Genomic DNA, 17,847 nt, shown 5'->3' with positions numbered 1-17,847 from the left:
TAAGAGACTTAAGGGCTGGAGAGATAACTTAGCAGTTAAGGCATTTGCAGGGAAGCCTAAGGACCCCAATTCTATTTCACAGAACCCACGTAACCAGATGCACACGGTGGTGCAAGTGTCTAGAGTTTGCGATGGCTAGAATCCCTGGCATTCCCATTCTCTCTCTCATGAATAAAGTATTTAAAAAATAAATAAGAGGGCTGGAGGGATGGCTTAGCAGTTAAGGTGTTTGCCTACAAAGCCAAAGGACCCAGGTTTGATTTTCCAGAACCCATGTTAGCCAGATGTACAAGGGGTCACAGTTCTTTTGCAGTGGCAGAGGCCATGACACACCCATTTTCTCTCTCTTTCTCCCTTTTTCTGTCAAATAAAGAAAGAAAGAAAGAAAAGACTTATAACTCAAATACATATTTGAAATTGCACATCTATGAATGCAAATAAATGGCAAAACATTTGACCTTGCTTATGAGGGAGTTGCTATGAGTTCACACTGGGACACATGGTTGCCATCTTTTACTTCATTCTCCCAGTGCTTCTTTCTGTTCAAAGGCAATGGGGAACAGAGGCATGCAAGGAAAGATGCCACAAGGAATTTCCCTACAGTTGAACTACTTACTGTAAGGATGAGTCACGTGTCCAGGTTTTAAGGCAACGATTTCTGACTTAAGCTTAACATTTTCTGAAGTGGGAACATAGCCAGGCAAAAGGACATCCTAGGAGAAATCTTTCCACTACTACAGTGTATTCTAGAAGGGAAATGCACATGCATGTATACAAGAATGGAATTCACAGGCTTTCTTGATAATTGTGTTAAGTACTCAGAGGAAAGTTTAGGGAAAATGTCCAGTAAGACCAAAATGAAATGGAACTGAGAATTTGACAGGAATTTCAACATAGTGCCAACAGTATCCACTGCTCCCTCACTATCTATTAATAATGTGAATGCATATGTCAGATGCAATTCATTCATTATTGATAATTCTCCATATAGTCCTACGAAGTATGGCTTATTTGCATTTTACTCATTAAAATAGCTCAAGCTCACAGGGGCAAATAACTAGCCTATGACCAAAGAGCTAATATGTGTCAAAATCAGCACTGAACTCCAAGATAATTTTCTGCATTATCATAAAAATTTTCTCTAGCATCATGAAGCCTGAGGCATAATTGATGTAGTTGTCAAGTTAGTTTCTTAACACAAACAAATAAAAATGAGAAGAAAGAGGTAGACTGGTTGTTTTTGGCCTACCACTGTACAGATCATTATTTGGTCCTAATATTGAAGTAGGAGATATAAATCATTCATTTTACATTGGGAATTCACTGAACTTATTTGACAAGCCTCATCTATCTTGAAATTGGAATTGTGGGTAATTATTAAATTAATTAACTTTGAGTGATTGAAGCTTGTGCAATACCAAGATACAAAATTAAGTTTTACACATTTTCCTAATAATTAGTAAAGTATTGATGCTCTTATATTTAATATACCTGAAAAAATGAAAAGCCTTCTAAATTAAAGCTCTTTCATTTGATAATATCTTTAGAAAATATTGGAGAAAAACCTTGCTAACTTCTAACAATAGAAATTTGCCTAGGTTTAATTATATTAACTGTGTAGGGAAACAAAGAAAAGTGCCTTAAGATACATAGTACTTGGGAAGGGCTGGGGATGTGCTGAGTGGTAGAGTGTGTGCCTGCCTGGCATGAACAAGTCCCTGGGTTTATACTCAGCACTGCAAAAGAAAAAGAAAATTGCTACTCTCTTCTTCTCCTTCTTCTTCCTCCTCCTCCTCCTCTTCTTCTTCTTCTTCCCCTTCTCCCTCCTCCTCTCCTTCACCTTCTTCCTTTTCCTCTTCTGTTTAAAAAAATATTTATTTATTTATTTATGAAAGAGAGACAGAGAGAGAGAGACTGGGAGAGAGAGAATGGGCACACCAGAGCCTCCAGCCACTGCAAACAAACTCCAGATGCATGTGCCCCTTGTGCATCTGGCTTATGTGGGTTCTGGAGAGTCAAATTGGTAACCTTTGGCTTTGCAGACAAATGCCTTAACTGCTAAGCCATCTCTCCAGCCCTCCTCCTCTTCTTTCTCTTGCTCCTCCTCCTCTTCCTCCTTCTCTTCTCCTCCTCCTCCTCCTTCTTTTTGGTATTTTGAGGTAGATTCTCACCCTAGCCCAGGCTGACCTAGAATTCACTTTGTAGTCTCAGGGTAGCCTCAAAATAATGGCAGTCCTCCTGACTCCAGCCTCTCTAGTGTTGGAATTAAAGACATGCACCCCCATGATTGACTATATTTCTTATAACTATAATTGAAGAGAGAATTATCTTTATTTTCCTTTTCATTTCTTACATTATCAATTCAATGGCATATAGCATGTACCTTATTTTCATTTTCAATAGAGCCAGGATATTAGAGTAAAATTGATTTCTTATCAAACTGAGAACCCATTGGCCAACTAAATTCTTCTCTTCTGATCCTCTACAACTTACCAAACTTTGCTGAGATTGCTGATTTCTGGCTCTGAAATACTTTTCCAACCCATATTATCCTTTTTTAAGTGATAGTTTTCCTACATGAAATTAATATAATTTGATCATAACCACTTCCATATACCTCCTTTTGTTCCCCACCTTGCCCGTCACTCTTCACTGGACTCCTTTCCACAAAACCTTCCTCTGTTATAATGACTTTACACCCTTCTTTCATCATCCATGTCACGATATCAATGAATTTATTTTTGTGAAATTAAACAGCCACTATGAGGTCATAATGTACTGGTCATTTTGTGTCCAGAAGATAATGTCTCGCAGTGTTCCTTCCCATCCTGTGGTTCTTATAATCTTGATGCCTCCTCTTTTGCAATGTTTTTTGAATCTTGGAAGGGATGCTACTGATGTCTCAGCATCACTGATTCTCACCATTTGGGTGAGTTTTGTCTCTACTCAATAGTCACATGCAACTGCAAAATAAGCTTCTCTGACTAAATGGGATCAGAACTAATATGGTGGGATAAACAAATCAAAAGTTAAGATGATGTGTAAAAGGAAACTCACTTCTTTTATAACTAGTTAAAAAGTGTAATTAAGGACTGGAGAGATGGCTTAGCAGCTATGGTGCCTGCCTGTGAAGCCTAAGGACACAGGATTGATTCCCTAGTGCCCATGCAAACAAGATGTACAAGTTTACACATGTGTCTGGAGTTCGTTTGCAGTGGCTAGAAGCCCTGGTGCTCATTCACTCTCTGTCTACCTCTTTTTCTCTCTCAAATACATACAAAAAATAGTTTTAATTGTACTTACGAAAAAGAGAGAGAGAGAGAAAGAGAGAGAGAGAGAGAGAGAGAGAGAGAGAGAACCTAGTTAGGACAAAAGCTTCCTATAAGGGCAAATAAAAGCCATAGACTGTTGAAGGAAAACCCCTTCCCCTCCTTTCTATTAACATTGACTATGCCTAAAATCAAGCTCCCATTAACTCTCAGAACTCTAGTAAACTCATTTACCTATAATTAAGAGATATGATTTCCCTTTTAAAACTGACCCACTCTCAGAGGATTCCCTGTCACTAATTGCAGGAAGTGCACGTTCCTGAGCAGGGGACACAGTACATGGCCTGATGATTTTGTAGCTGTGCCTCCATTAGTCTTTACTTTCAGAAAGTGTAGCCTCATATCTCTGAGCAGGTCCTGTGAGGTAGGCTGCCTGGGTTTAACCTTGCTCTATCCCCGCTCTCACTAACCACAGTACATGATTTGTGGGACTTTGGGCAAGTTACTTAGATTCTCTGAGGTTTATCTTCTAACATGTAATGTGGGGATCATGACACCAGTACTGTGTGATGCTGAGGAGAAGACTGAGGGCCTGTGGACAAGGCACTGAACAGCGTCTGACGGGCAAAGCTGTGTGTAATCATGTTGGTTGCTGGTATCACATTAAACACATGATCTTATTCCAGACAAATTTGATGCTTGCATGATTTAACATGGCTGGCATTTCTTATTTGGCTGGCAAATTCTTGTTCACCCTTGAAATATGAGTATACATACTACTTTCTCCAATAACCCATCACTCACTTGTCTGGATAGTTTTTTTTTTTCATTATAATTTATATGCTAGCACTGTGTCTGCTCCCCTCAATATTTCATTTATCCTATTAACATCTATGTTTATGGGAGTGGGCATGAGTGTTTATTCATCTGTATTTTTAGTATTAGGCAGTGACTTTCTGAATAGTGTGAGTTTTGTTTGCCATTGTCTTCCCACTTCCAAGAACAAATCTCCTCACATAGTACAGACAGCTTAAATGTTTCTTTGAATGTTGAATGAATAAGGAAATGGCCAACTTCCCAGTGAGTCTATCCCAACATATGACATTTTAATATGCATGGACTTACACAAGACTAACAATATTTTAAAGGAAAAGACTAATTTTGTGTTTGCATTAAATATTATAAATATATTAATTGTTCTTATAATAAATAAAGAAGATCATATTCATAGCATTCCAACATTGTAGAGTATACAGAGGTTTGCTATGTGAAACCCAGGGTTATTAATCTAGATTTTAAGTTTCTGAACAGCATCTACGCAGTCCACTATAGACTCATGGATATGTACTCCTCTTACAACGTTTTAAAAGTAAGACAGATTAGTTATTACACACATGTATATACAATTGTAGGTCATACTCACCCTAATTTCACAACTGAATATTTGTGCCAACTGCTTCAGACTCTTCTAAAAAAGACATTAACATCTAAAGAAGTCTACAGAACATACATAAATTTGTGTTTAAATACATCTCCATTCATACTTTCACACATATCCATATTTGCATGCTGTGTGCATATTGGTTTGAAATATATTATTTTCTTTGTTTATTCATTTTTGGTTTTCATTTTTCAAGGTAGGGTCTTACACTAACCTAGTCTGATCTAGAATGTACTATGTAGTCTCAGGCTGATCTTAAACTTACAGTGATCTTTTTACATTAGCTTCCCAAGTGCTGGGGATTACAAGCATGCATTACTATGCCTTGGATAAATATTGTTTTAAATGCTAGGTTTATTTCTTCTATTTATTTCTGTATTAATTATCTTTCTCATTTCTGAGAAAAACAATCCTGCCAAAAATCAGTTTAAGGGAGAAAAGGTTTATTTGCCTTGTAGTTCATGGCTATAGCCCATCATGGTAGTAAAGGCATGGTGCCAGGAGTTTGAGGCAGCTGGCCACACTCAGTCAGCAGTGAGCAAGCAATCAGAGCAGAGTGGTGGATGTTAGTGTTTGGTCCACTTTCTCCTTTTTGTATATCCAGTGACTCTAGCTTATGGGTTGTTTTCCACAATGTTGAGTCTTCCTTCCTCAATTAACCTAATCAAGATAATCTCACATAGGTATGCCCGGAGGCTAGCCATATCTGGGCAATTTCTCACAGGTAAGTCTCTAAATCCTCTCAAGTTGAGAACTGTTCTAATCATGACAAGGCCATGCCCTGTCATCTTAACACCCAAACATACCACATGCTAAATCATAACCTTCTACCTTTTGTGTCCATAGGTTATGGAAATCTCATTATGCAAAATTCATTCATTCAGTCCATCTTCAAAAACCCTGATAGTCTTTAACAGTCCCAACAGTGTTTATATTGTATGCAGAGACTCTTTTGAGACTCAGGCAAACTCTTAACCACGAACATCAGATAGTGAGTTACACCAGGCATGGTGGCACACGTCTTTAACCCTAGTACTGCAGAGGCAGAGGTAAGAAGATTGCGGTGAGTTTGAAGCCAGCCTGAGATTATACAGTAATTTTCAGGTCAGTCTAGGATAGGAAAAAAAAACAAAAAGTTACATGTTTCCAATATGTATCATCGGTACAAAGTAAACATTCCCAATACAAAAGGGAAGAGTGGGGTTTAGCAAAGAATGATCAGAGCAAAGCAAAACTGAAACCCAGCAGGGCAAACTCCAAATCTTGCAGCTGCATATCTGGCCTCATCATGGTATCATCTGGGCTCCAAATGGCTTGACGAGCTCCACATATCCAGCTGTGCCTCATCAGTTTTCATCAGCAGACAGTTTAAGGTTCCTGCATCACCAACATCCTAGGCTCTCCGAAGCAACTTACACTTCCGCTTCATGGCATCATGCCAGGGTCTCTGCAGTCATTCTAACCCTGCCACGCATCACCTGGTCCCAGAGCCCTGGATTCATGGAGAGATGCTCCCTGGTCCTCTCATTGTGCATCTTCACTGCCTCAAAGCTGTTGCCACGCAGCCAATGCTGCCATGCTCCGTTGTCAGCCTGGGATGAAGTCTGGCCCACCGAGCCGCAGCTTGAGAGGCTTCTGTCTGCCTTCAAGGCTGACCTTTCAGAGACACGTTCTTAGGCAGTTATATCTCGTCAGAGAATGTCCTCAGCTTAGGTTTTCTTTCTTCAGTTAAACTTGGGATTTCACAAGATGAAGCCTCCAATGGGTGCAGTTTTGTCCTCAGAACACCTTTTCTGTTGCCCAAGAGGAGATAAGGGTGGATTTCTTCAATGTGCTGATTAAAAACTGCATCTGCTTTCTAGCATTAGCCTGAATATTGTCATAATTTTAGATTTCCTCTGCCAAACAAATCAGTCCATTTCCTTTAAGTTCTCAGGACACAGGCACAATGAAGCCAGTTTCTTTGACAACATGTAACATGAATTGCCTCTGGCCCAGTTCCTTGTAGAGTCCTTATTTTTCTCTGAAACAGGGAGCCAGGCCTCCATTGTTTCTGTTTCTCTCAGCATTCTTGTCTTTGAAACTCCCACTATAATGTCCCATTAAGCTCTGCTTGCAGCATTCAAGGGCTTTTCTACCCAAATGTCCAAACTCTTCCACATTCCTCCTGGAAACCAATTCCAAAGGCATCCAAACCATATAGTCAGGTTTAATACAGCACAGCTTCCACTTTTTAGTACCCATTTTTTGTTTATTTATATATATTTTGAGGTAGGGTCTTGCTCTGGCCCAGGCTGACCCGGAATTTGGTGGGCTAGAACAGTGGCTAGAGGCCCTGGCATGCCCATTCTCTTTACATCTGCCTCTCTCTCTCGTTCTTTCTTTCTCTCTCCCTCTCTTGCTAAAATAAAAATAAATAAAATAATCCAGCAGTCTTCCTACCTCTGACTCCTAAATGATGGGATTAAAAGTGTGTGCCAACACATCCAGCCTTGGTACCAATTTTCTATAACAGTTACTTTTCTGATTGCTTTGACCAAATGCCTCACAGGAAGCAATTCAATTATTACCTCAGTTTACAGTTCCAGATCGCAGAACATCATGAAAGGAAAGCATTACATTAGGAGCTTGAAGCAGATCTGGTCCCATTTAGTCCACAGAGAGTGATTCTCAGACAGATCTCTTCTTTTGATAGAGTCTAAGATAATTCATTGAATAGTATTGCCCAAAGTTAGGGTGAGTCTTTCCACATCAATTAACCTAATGAGGATAATCCCTCATAAACTTGCCCAGAGGCTAATCTAATCTAGATAATTACTCATAGGTGATTCTAGATTTTGTTGACAATTGACATTAAAGGACTGCATTTTTATAGAAGCATGCCGTTTATATTTAAAAAGAACAAGAATGAATAACAACAAATTTTATGATACACTATAATTTGAGATTGGCATAACTGCTCTAATTTCATTTTATCAAGATGAACTCTTACCATGTAGTCCAAACTGGCCTTGAACTTGCAGCTACCCTCCTTCCTCAGTTTCCTGAGTGTTGGAATTTCATGTGTGTACAACTCTACCAGTTTTATAATCACTGTTGTATAAATGATTGTATAATTTGAAATTACAATATTTTTGCATGTTTGTTAAAAGTTCAAGCATTCACGGGTTTTCCAATTGCCTCAAACCATGACACCTATCTGCTTAGGGTGCACACGTTCTCTGATACGCTCACCTGTGCATGGCCTCTTCTTTTGCTTTTCATTTTTATTGTAATATTTACCTTTATTTACAAGTTCACAGCCCTTTCTGGTATTCAAATTTTGTCATACATAGGGTATATTTTCTCTAATCATTTGTTCATAGTCTACCTTTTGGAAATGTTATTTTATTTATTTATTTACAGGAGAAAGAGCAAGAGAGAGAATGTTTTTCCAGGGACTCCAGCCACTGCAAATGAACTACAGAAGCATGAGCCACCTCGTATACCTGGCTTATGTGCATAGTGGGGAATTGAACCTGGGTCCCTAGCTTTTGCAGGCCAGCACCATAACTGCTAAGCCATATCTACAGCCCTTAACGTGTCTTTAAATAGATGTATTGCCATTCTATGTCACTAGATGCATCAATCTATTTTTATGCCTTATTTCTAGCTTCTACAATATGTAAACTTTATTGTTATTTACTACAAGTTTTTAAGTTTATTGATTAATAACAATAGCATCTATATTGCCCTAAATTTGAATTATCAAATAAATTTGACTTCAGATTTTAAAAGGGAATTGAATAGTTAAAGTAGAATCCTGACGTGTAAATTTAACCTGAGGCTGGGGAATCAACTTTTGCACACCATATTTGCAGCATATGTTGACACTGCCATATAAAAATAATGAAAAAATTAAAACATTTTCAAATAATCACAGACAGATACAAATGAAAAGATTTCTACATTTTCAATAGCATCCTCCTTGATTAAAGAGCTATATTTATACACACAGATTGTAGGCAACTCTCACCACTATCCATCCACTGGCTGCTATGTTAAGAATTCTATTGTGGGAACCAATTTGAAAGGAAGAGCTTTTTGTGTGAAAGTTTCAAGATGTGTTCAATGATTTAAAATATTTCCAATGACAGATGCTCCAGAATAGGAAAAAAAAAAAATGTGCAAAGCACAGGAGGGAAACAACCCAAAATTTCGAGTACAGCTTTTGCACAGTCATTATGAACCATTTCTGAAGTTTGGGACCTAGATTAGTTTGTTTATTTTATTCTTCATTAAAGTGCACCTCGGCCTCAAAGTAGAAGTTAAGTGCCAAAATTCTATGCATGTCTCTTCTCAAAGTGCTTCCAGAAAGATGGGAAACAGGAAGTACTACAAATCCTGTGAGAAACTCTGATACTGGGATTTCCAGCTCAATTTGTATAGATTTAATGTACAGACTCATAAATTGTTGTTCCATGGGGCACTAATCTCTAAAAACAGGCATTCCAATAAAAACTGTTTAAGGGCTGGAGTGATGACTTAGTGGTTAAGGCCCTTGCTGTGAATCCCAAGTACCCAGGTTCAATTACCCAGTACCCACATAAGCCAGATGCACAAGGTAATACATGCATCTGGACTTTGTTTGCAGTAGCTACAGGCTCTGGCATGGCTATATGCCTATTCTCTTTACATCTGCGCCTCTCTCTCTCTCTCTCTTTCTCTCTCTCTCTCTCTCTCTCTCTCTCTTTCTCTCCCTCTCTTGTTAAATAAAAATTAAAAAAATTTTTTAAAAACTGTTTAATATAGATTTCTAAAAACTTAGCACTAGAACTCATTTAGCTTAACAGAACCTGAAGGAATTGAATGTATGTAAACTACACTGAAATTTGGGGTCAGCATCCAGTTTTGTGCTCTGCATTTGTGCTTCACATGAGCTCATCGCTGAATATGGTCATTAGGGGAACCTGACAGCTTTGTCTAACTTTGCAATATTGCCGCTTCAATGTGCTGTACTCAACTTCTAAATATAAATGTCTCTGTGCTGAGTTGAGGGTCCACTCCTTGATTAGGAGAAATGATAAGGACTCAATAAAAATAACCATGGGTGAGATGGACTACAATCAACATATTGAATAAGAAAATTAAATTTTATAGCAGATATGTTAAGCCATGGTTATAATTGAGAAAAAAACTAAGTTCTGACTTCAAAGACTGCTCAATAAAGAAAACTAATTATTTCATATAGGAAAGATGGATAAGTTCAAATAGCATAATCCTCAAGTTCTCAAAATGATCAGAGAGAGAATAGTAAAAAGTGAGACATTTAGGGTGATGGATTTTCTGCTGGTGGCAACAGATGAGAGGCTGCACATTACCACACTGGGAAGATGAGGTCTGAATATAATGCTCATTTACATGGTTGTCCTGGGTAGGTTTCTAGTCTAAAAAGTTAGAAAGGATGCTTTGTAAAATCCCAATTTTGACCATATCTGTAAGTTTTTAGACAAGAGATTTAAATCACTACTTATGCTTATAACATCAGTTCAATTTGTATTAATGATTTTGCTCTATGGATTAAAGGAGATAAATATTTTCTTTAAATTTTGTACAACTATGATGGCATATTTCAAGGATGTGATAACTTAAGGCAGTGTTTACACTTTTTGGTAAGTAAAGTTTGACTCACAATTTTAGAAGTAACAAGGAGGAAAGACTCACTAACAATGTGGATAACAGACAATGGGCGCAAAGAATCAGAGAGGTGGAAATAGTCTTTTGGAAGTCAAGCATGAAGAAAAAGATGAAACAGGGATGTGTGCATTGGCAGGACACAGAAGGTTCAGAAGGAGATGAGCTCTGCAAAGAAGTCTAAGAGATTATCATTAATATGAGAGATTAATGAATAAAGCGGGTAGACACTGAGCAGAGCTATTAAGAGAGATCTGAATACAGAAATGAGGTGGGAAAATGACTATGAGATAACTTCTTGGTAAGACCTGCCATTTGGGAGACCATGACCATTCCATGTGACAACACTCCAGTTTCCTTGCAGTTATCACCATACTGCTTTGGGTACCAAATCCCAAAGAAAGATGCCCAAAAGAAAGAAAGATGCCCAAAGCAGAGTGGATTCTGACATCCATGATGACAGACCCCTTATTCATTTTCCAAGCATCTCTCTTCTAATGAGGCAGGCTATACATCCCTTTTTAAATTCCTTGAGGAAAAAAATTAGGAAATGCCTTGCTTAATCTTTCATAAACCCACACTTCAATGTGTCTCTGACTGTCAGATACAAGATTTCCTGTCCCAGGGCATTATAGGAAACAAAAATGGGGGAGGGAAGGAGAGGATTACTTTGTAAGATGTGTGATTCACCACAAGACCATAAACCAATTCATTAAATAAATAAAGTATACACGATATCCCACAAGTTTATGCATGTATGATACCTTTTTACACCTGGAAATCTTGGTGCATTAGGGGTCATTTAGTCAGCTAGGAAAATTAATGTTCTTTCCAACATGCTAATGTATATTCCTTTTGAGCAGAGAAAGTAAGTCTTGTCTTCCACAGGATAGTATCCAGAACTGTTTCCTTTGGCTCCAAATTTTCTTTGATCAACTTTCCAGTCTCAGCTGTGTCCAAATTGGACTGAGAAACAAAACAAACAAACCTGCCTCCTTTAGTGATATCCTAGGTAGTGGCTACCTCTAAGTATACATGCTTTTCCTGAACAACTCATATGTCAAAACTAGAAAGTGGAAAAACTATTGATGCAAAAATCTGAAAAACATATTATGTCTGAAACAGAAGTTGCTTCTTGCTTGTGGGGTTTTATTTGAGGATTTCAGTCTAAAAATAAATCCTTAGGATAGGAATCCTGTCATTTTATATTTTGCATAACTATTGGCACTTAGAAACTTACAAATATATGTTATAACTAAAACTTGATATTGCCTACTAATTACAAAAGCTGGAGGGCAATTCTGATTTTACTTCTGGGACAGAAATGTGTATTTGGAGTTTTATTCAGTATCATATGACTGTATATATTCCAAATTTTGAACTATACATGAACATTATTTTAGCAGTTAATGCAAACTTTTCCTGGTAGTATACTATAACTCCTGTGAGTTTGAAAGACAACTTTCTTATAAATTAATGATTCTAAATGATGGGAATCTTGTAACTTATCAGTACTCCAGGAATATAAATAAACATAATTAAAAAGTTAACAGAGAATGAGCTGAAGCATCAATTGTAGTTAATTCTCAGATCAAAAGCCAAACATCAATAGATAGAGAGGAAACATTCTCTACTATTCACAACCAGTCCAGTCATTACTTGACCAGAGTGGTATAACATTTTAAATCAATAGAGAAAAGAGAAATTGGTTTTCTATATATTTTTTTATTGACTATGAATTTCTATAATAGTAATGTTACTGGCACAGAAGAGAATAATAAAACATGAATCACACTTATCCCCAAGAGATATTTTCTTTCATCCTTCTCTGATTTCCTCATATAAGATTTTTTATAACTTTTCAAAAAGTGTTTTTTAAATATAAGTGACAATCACAATTTCTCCAAATCATGATTTCCAGTATGTATCCAAATCAGTTTTTTTTTTTTTTTCTTTTTTGGATGAACAACCCAGGGCAGTGTTCCTTTCTCCATTGGCATCCAGTAGAATGAAGGCAATTCAAAAGAGAAGCATGACTTCCCTTAGTGGGTATAAACATGAACCCTTCATATGTGAATTTTGGCACATTATCCAAAGTGCTATTAATTAGTCAAGTCCTACATTTAGGTCTGGCTTCCTAGAAGCTGATTTGCCATCTGCTGAGTCCCATCTCCTTTGGAGGACAGATTTGTTTCCAAAGACCTGGGATGTCCATGGGCCAGTCCTTGCCACAATACTCCATCTGTGTGAAAGACAATCAGACATTACAGCTTGTCACTTATGTCTGGACTTGGAAAGTTTGAGTCTTCAAACACACTATATTATATAATTTAAGTATTAAATTTAAAGCACTCCCTAGTGTCTTCTCCTTGAACACTTACAGGAATGATTCAGTGCTATATTTCTTTCTCCAAGGTAAATTAAGTGCCCATTCTGGTGTGTTGCATTTGAATAGCACCTTGTAAACCGAGCAATGCTAGAATCTTCTGAAAATCGAACTAAGAAAACTGAGTAAGCATTTTCCCTGAAGAATACTAGTATATTAGACACTCTATAAAGTGTAAATGCATTTTATTTCAAGTCAGTTGCTAGGATCCAGAAGTGCTTCTGCACCCTCTGTCACTTTTCATGTACAATATGCAAAGGGAGTATCATTTAAAGAGGTCTTAGAGAAATAGATGCTTAAGACTGCATCAGTCTCAGCAAAGCATCCCATGTCTCTTCATTAGATCATGCTACTCACGTATGAGAGATTCCCTTTCCTGAACCATCCAGGGAGTGATTTCAAAACCTATGATTGTTTTAAGCCTCATGTTGAAGCTCAGATTGAGAAGTAAATTAAGCTAGTGGCAATGACACAGAATACAGAGGTCTGTGGGATACTTTCTAGTCCTATAGTTTGTATATAGATATACTCTTCTTTGATCCCATGGGGTTACTGTGGAATCTAATCAAGGTGAATGCTTTCATAGTCCAAAATTTTTTTTAAAAAAGCAATTCCTATATATTCTTCATTGTTTTTGAATCATGCTACCTGTTCCTTATTGGCCTCATTTCCTCAGTGAACATTTGACTACAGCGTCTTCTGGTTATAATTATCTCAGTCTTAATCAGCTGCCCTTAGAATAGGATATGATCAAGGAAAAGAAGCATATTTAGTAAGCAAATATTTTGACAATAGCTTAATACTTCTTCAATGGCATCCTTTGAAACTATACATATTCTCTTTTAAATATTTTTATTTATTTGAGAGAGATACAAAGAGAAAGACAGAGTAAGTACAGGTACATGAGGACATCCTGACCCTGCAAATGAACTCAAGATGCATGTGCCACATTGTACATCTGGCTTTACATGGTTACTGGGGATTCAAACCAGAACCATCAGAATTTTGAAGCAAGTGCCTTTAACCACTGAGAAATCTCTCCAGCTTCTATATAGAATGCATAGCATCTAAAAAATATCTTCACAATGAGATGCATAATTTAAATTTCTTTTATGTGTGTGTTGCATATGTGTGTCTATATGTTTGTATGTGTTTGGAGCATATGTGTGGTAGAGAATGTATATGCATGTGTGTGTAAATGCTAGAGATTGACAGCTGTGTTCCTAAATCACTCTCTTCCTTATGCTTTGATAGAGTGTCTATCAGTGACCTGAAGATCATCTGGTTGGATAAACTACCTAGCTAGTGAGCCCTGTGTATCCTCCTGTCTTTGTGTTCACAGCACTGGGATTATAGGCATGTGCCACCATGTCTACACAGGCGCTGAGGATCTGACCTCATGCTTGTTTGACAAGCACTTTACTAACCCAACTATCTCTCCTTGGGCCCTTAATTAAAATTTCTAGTCTTACTCTCAGGAAATAGTTGAATGATGGTATTGTTTTGTTTTGTTTTTTTTCTAAAGCGTTTTAAGATTTGTCTCATTTTCACTCCTTTGTAGTTTATTAGAACATAAGCTCTTAGACATGGAGGGCAAGCACAAGGAGGAGTTGGATACCTTAAAGGAGGAGAAAGAGAATCTTCAAGGCTTGGTGACTCGTCAAACAATTATAATCCAAGAGTTGGAGAAGCAGCTAAACAGAGCCACCACCAACAATAGCGTCCTTCAGAAGCAGCAATTGGAGCTCATGGACACAGTCCACAACCTTGTCAACTTGTGCACCAAAGAAGGTGGTAAGATGTTCTTCTTCACTTGGGTTTTGCAGATGTTTATTGCTGTTCAGGCAAGTAAAGGTCGAAGACATCTTCCTCCTCCATTGCACTGATTGTGATGTACAAACAACAGATAGGCTTTATTCTCTAAACTTTGATTAGGTTTTGCTGCCAATTTTCATGTTGTGAAGTATAAGGTTGAACTTGTGAATCTATATTACCTTTCTCAAAGAACTTTCTAATATTTTCTTCCATTCTTGGTGTCTTCTGTCATGATAAAATCAATTATACTATGATGGATATGCATTTGATATTATGATATTGCATACTTGAAGATATAGGACTTAAACTAGGCAATGATAAAAATTAGTGCAGAATTCTGGGGAAAGTTTCAGTTGGATTCCTATTTTAAAATTAATCTTACCCATTTCCTGTCAGGAGAGATATGATGTTTTTGTTTATAGGCAAAAAGGTGACTATAGTCAGTTCCCAATAATTATGATGATTGAGGGTACATAATTATTATTAAAACTGTTTACTAAGATCCCTCATTCTTGGTCCCATGCACATACTTAACAAAGATGTTAAGGCACATTTCTTTTGAAATGTCTTTAGAATATATAACATATTACCATATATCTGCCAACTTGTATCTCTTGAGAAGATATCCCTCTCTAGCTATTCACACAACCAGTCCTGAAGAAATGCCTCTGTGCACATGGCTTCTTAAAGCCCAGATGACAACCCCCCCCCATGCCAAGCCTAAATTCAAGGCTTCAAAGATTGCAGTTTCAGGTCATTCTGTGCAGTTTTTCTCTGTAATCAGCCTTCCTGTGAGTGAAGATGTAAATGTAAATGGAGCTGAGTGAATGAAAATACACTTCCATCTGAAAGTGATTGCAGTCATTGAGCTGTGGCTTATGTGACCACTCAAGTCACGGTTCAGTGTGTGTATGCAACATACACATATGGAGATCCCTTCAATTAATAGTGGACTGGACTTGAGCTACATGAAAAATTAGCTCAATCTCATAGTCCTTCATATAGATAGGAATATACATGATAACTTTATGGTAAGTGATCTTGTTTTAAAGACATTTCACATTTCTCTGTTACACTCCATTACCTTACATTATATCTCCTTTAGATAGTCTAAACAAGCCTTTGAAATATTTTGTAAAGTACATGCTTTAAACAGTGAGTCCCGAGAGCTCCATTTGGGTGTGCTCAGTAATGTGATTGGGAAGGAAAAAACCTGCTAATCAGACAGAGCCTGCCAAAACCCTGTGCTAGACTGCACTGGAAGAAAAGCATGGTAGAATTTTGCCAGAGAATTTTAATAGAGCTCATGAGTATTTATAAATTAAGTATTAATATGAGACATATCTATTCTCATATTGAGATGAATATATTTGGGGAAAGATTGAAAACACATTTTTCTTATCATCTAGAGACTAAAGCACATGGAGTTGGGTCGTGTTTTTTCATGATTTCAGCGATGTCAAGCTCTGTTGATTCTCACAGAGCTCATATGTCTGCCTACTTATCATATTTTAACTTCATTCCAAAGTATTAGTCTAATAAATATGTCTTTAAACTTTTAGAGGTAGGGAGTGTGACTGTCATTATTTAGAGCTTGGATGTAACATCAGACAGCCATACCTGTTCCCAATTTATTTATTGAATAATTATGATAGCAAGTATAATAGATGCTACCCTGAGTATCCACATAAAATGTGATAAAGATTCTATAGTATGTCATAGAATATAAAAAATAAGACTAAAATGATAACAATTGAAATAGTCTAATGCTGTAAGCCAGAAAATTTATATTTTCCTTTTAATGATGTGTTTCTAAAATAAATATTGTTTTAGCTAAGGGATTTATTGCTTTATAAGAGGATGGCCTGATATCCCATTGGGTTCTGTGCTCTCTTAGCTATAGATTTTATTTTCTACTTGTTAATCTTTATTTGATTTACTTTTGGTTAACTTTCCTATCTAAATACTTGGTTAATTTATGACTCACAAGAGACACATAACTAGTAAGTGTCAATAAAGTTTCTATCAAGATATATATTCTCTTCATATTTATATTTTCACTTGAATTATAGTGTTTAGTTATTGTAAATTTAAAGTTTAAATGCAAATAGCACAATGTTAAATTAAATATCAGTTGCTGAAGTGAATTTTCATTTTGTTTTAATTCTAAAGCAGATAGTTACAACCTTCTCCATTTTACGTTATAGCCAAAAATGTATTATACGTATTTATCATATATAAAATCAGTAGATTAAAATATTTTACTTCTAAATTTATATAAATTCAAGTTTATAAAATTTATACACTATAGTTAATACATCAATTTTTCTAAAATGTATTTTAAAATGTTATATTGCCATAAGTCACATATTATGTCATAATCAAAAACCAAAAATAGGAGCTTGAAGAATGGCTTTATGGTTAAATGCTTACCTGTGAATCCTAAGGACCCCAGTTTGATGCTTGATTCCCCAAGACCCATGTAAGCTAGAAACACAAGTTGGCACATGTATCTGGAGTTCCTTTGCAGTGGCCGGAGGCCATGGTGTACCCATTCTCTCTCTCTCTCTTTCTCTGTGTTTGTCACTCTCAAATAAATAAACATTTAAAAAAAAAAACCAAAATATTTAAAATTTTCTATTTTTATTTTACTTCTTTGACAACTTTTTACATGGATATAAAGTACTTTTATGATATTTCCCCCTTCCCTTTACTTGTTCCCTCCCACTAAAATCCTTTTTTGTAGCTAATTCCATATCTATCTTCATAACCCTTTATTTTCTTTTTCTTTTCTTTTATTATTTTTTTATCCACAGAGCTTAATCAGGGGTGCTTACAAGAACCTGGGTGGGGTTTGTTTACTGGAGTATGAGCAGCTCACCAGTGGCCACACCACTAACGTCTCCTGCTCTCTCAGCAGCCATTAATTACCAACACTTGGAGGAGTTGGACCACATGTGCCCCTCCTACAGCCATGACACAATGACAGGACAGGCACAAGCTTGTATAGGTTGTGTGCAGTTATCCACAGCTTCTATGGGTTCAAAAGTGCCACAGTCATGTCGTATTTTGAAGATGGTTTCCCACAGCAACCCTCCCAGTCCTCTGGCTCTTGCTTCTCTCTGTTCCCCATAACCGTGCTGTGATGGTCTCTGTGATGTGGATATGGTGATAAAGATGTTCAACTTAGGGATGGAAACTCAGCAGTCATTTATTCTCAGCCCTTTATGCCTTCTGAATCTTTGCTGCAATCACTACCCAAT

The 17,847-nt window shown here is 37.0% G+C and overlaps 1 protein-coding gene across 2 annotated transcripts in view; it reads left to right on the top strand.

Annotated features, from left to right (window-relative positions):
• Positions 1-17,847, top strand: part of Angpt1 (angiopoietin 1) — a 255,848-nt gene that overhangs the window by 164,285 nt on the left and 73,716 nt on the right. Inside the window, exon 4 of one of the 2 annotated variants that reach the window (XM_045144118.1) lies at positions 14,331-14,563. In XM_045144118.1, coding sequence (XP_045000053.1) covers positions 14,331-14,563 — 233 coding nt within the window. The remainder of the gene's footprint in view (positions 1-14,330; positions 14,564-17,847) is intronic. The other variant, XM_045144119.1, reaches the window with a different exon arrangement.

Source organism: Jaculus jaculus, chromosome 2, assembly GCF_020740685.1.
Source record: "Jaculus jaculus isolate mJacJac1 chromosome 2, mJacJac1.mat.Y.cur, whole genome shotgun sequence".
NCBI lineage: Eukaryota > Metazoa > Chordata > Mammalia > Rodentia > Dipodidae > Jaculus > Jaculus jaculus.
Note: the sequence above shows the minus strand (reverse complement) of the source record. Positions and strands in the feature narration are given on the sequence as shown.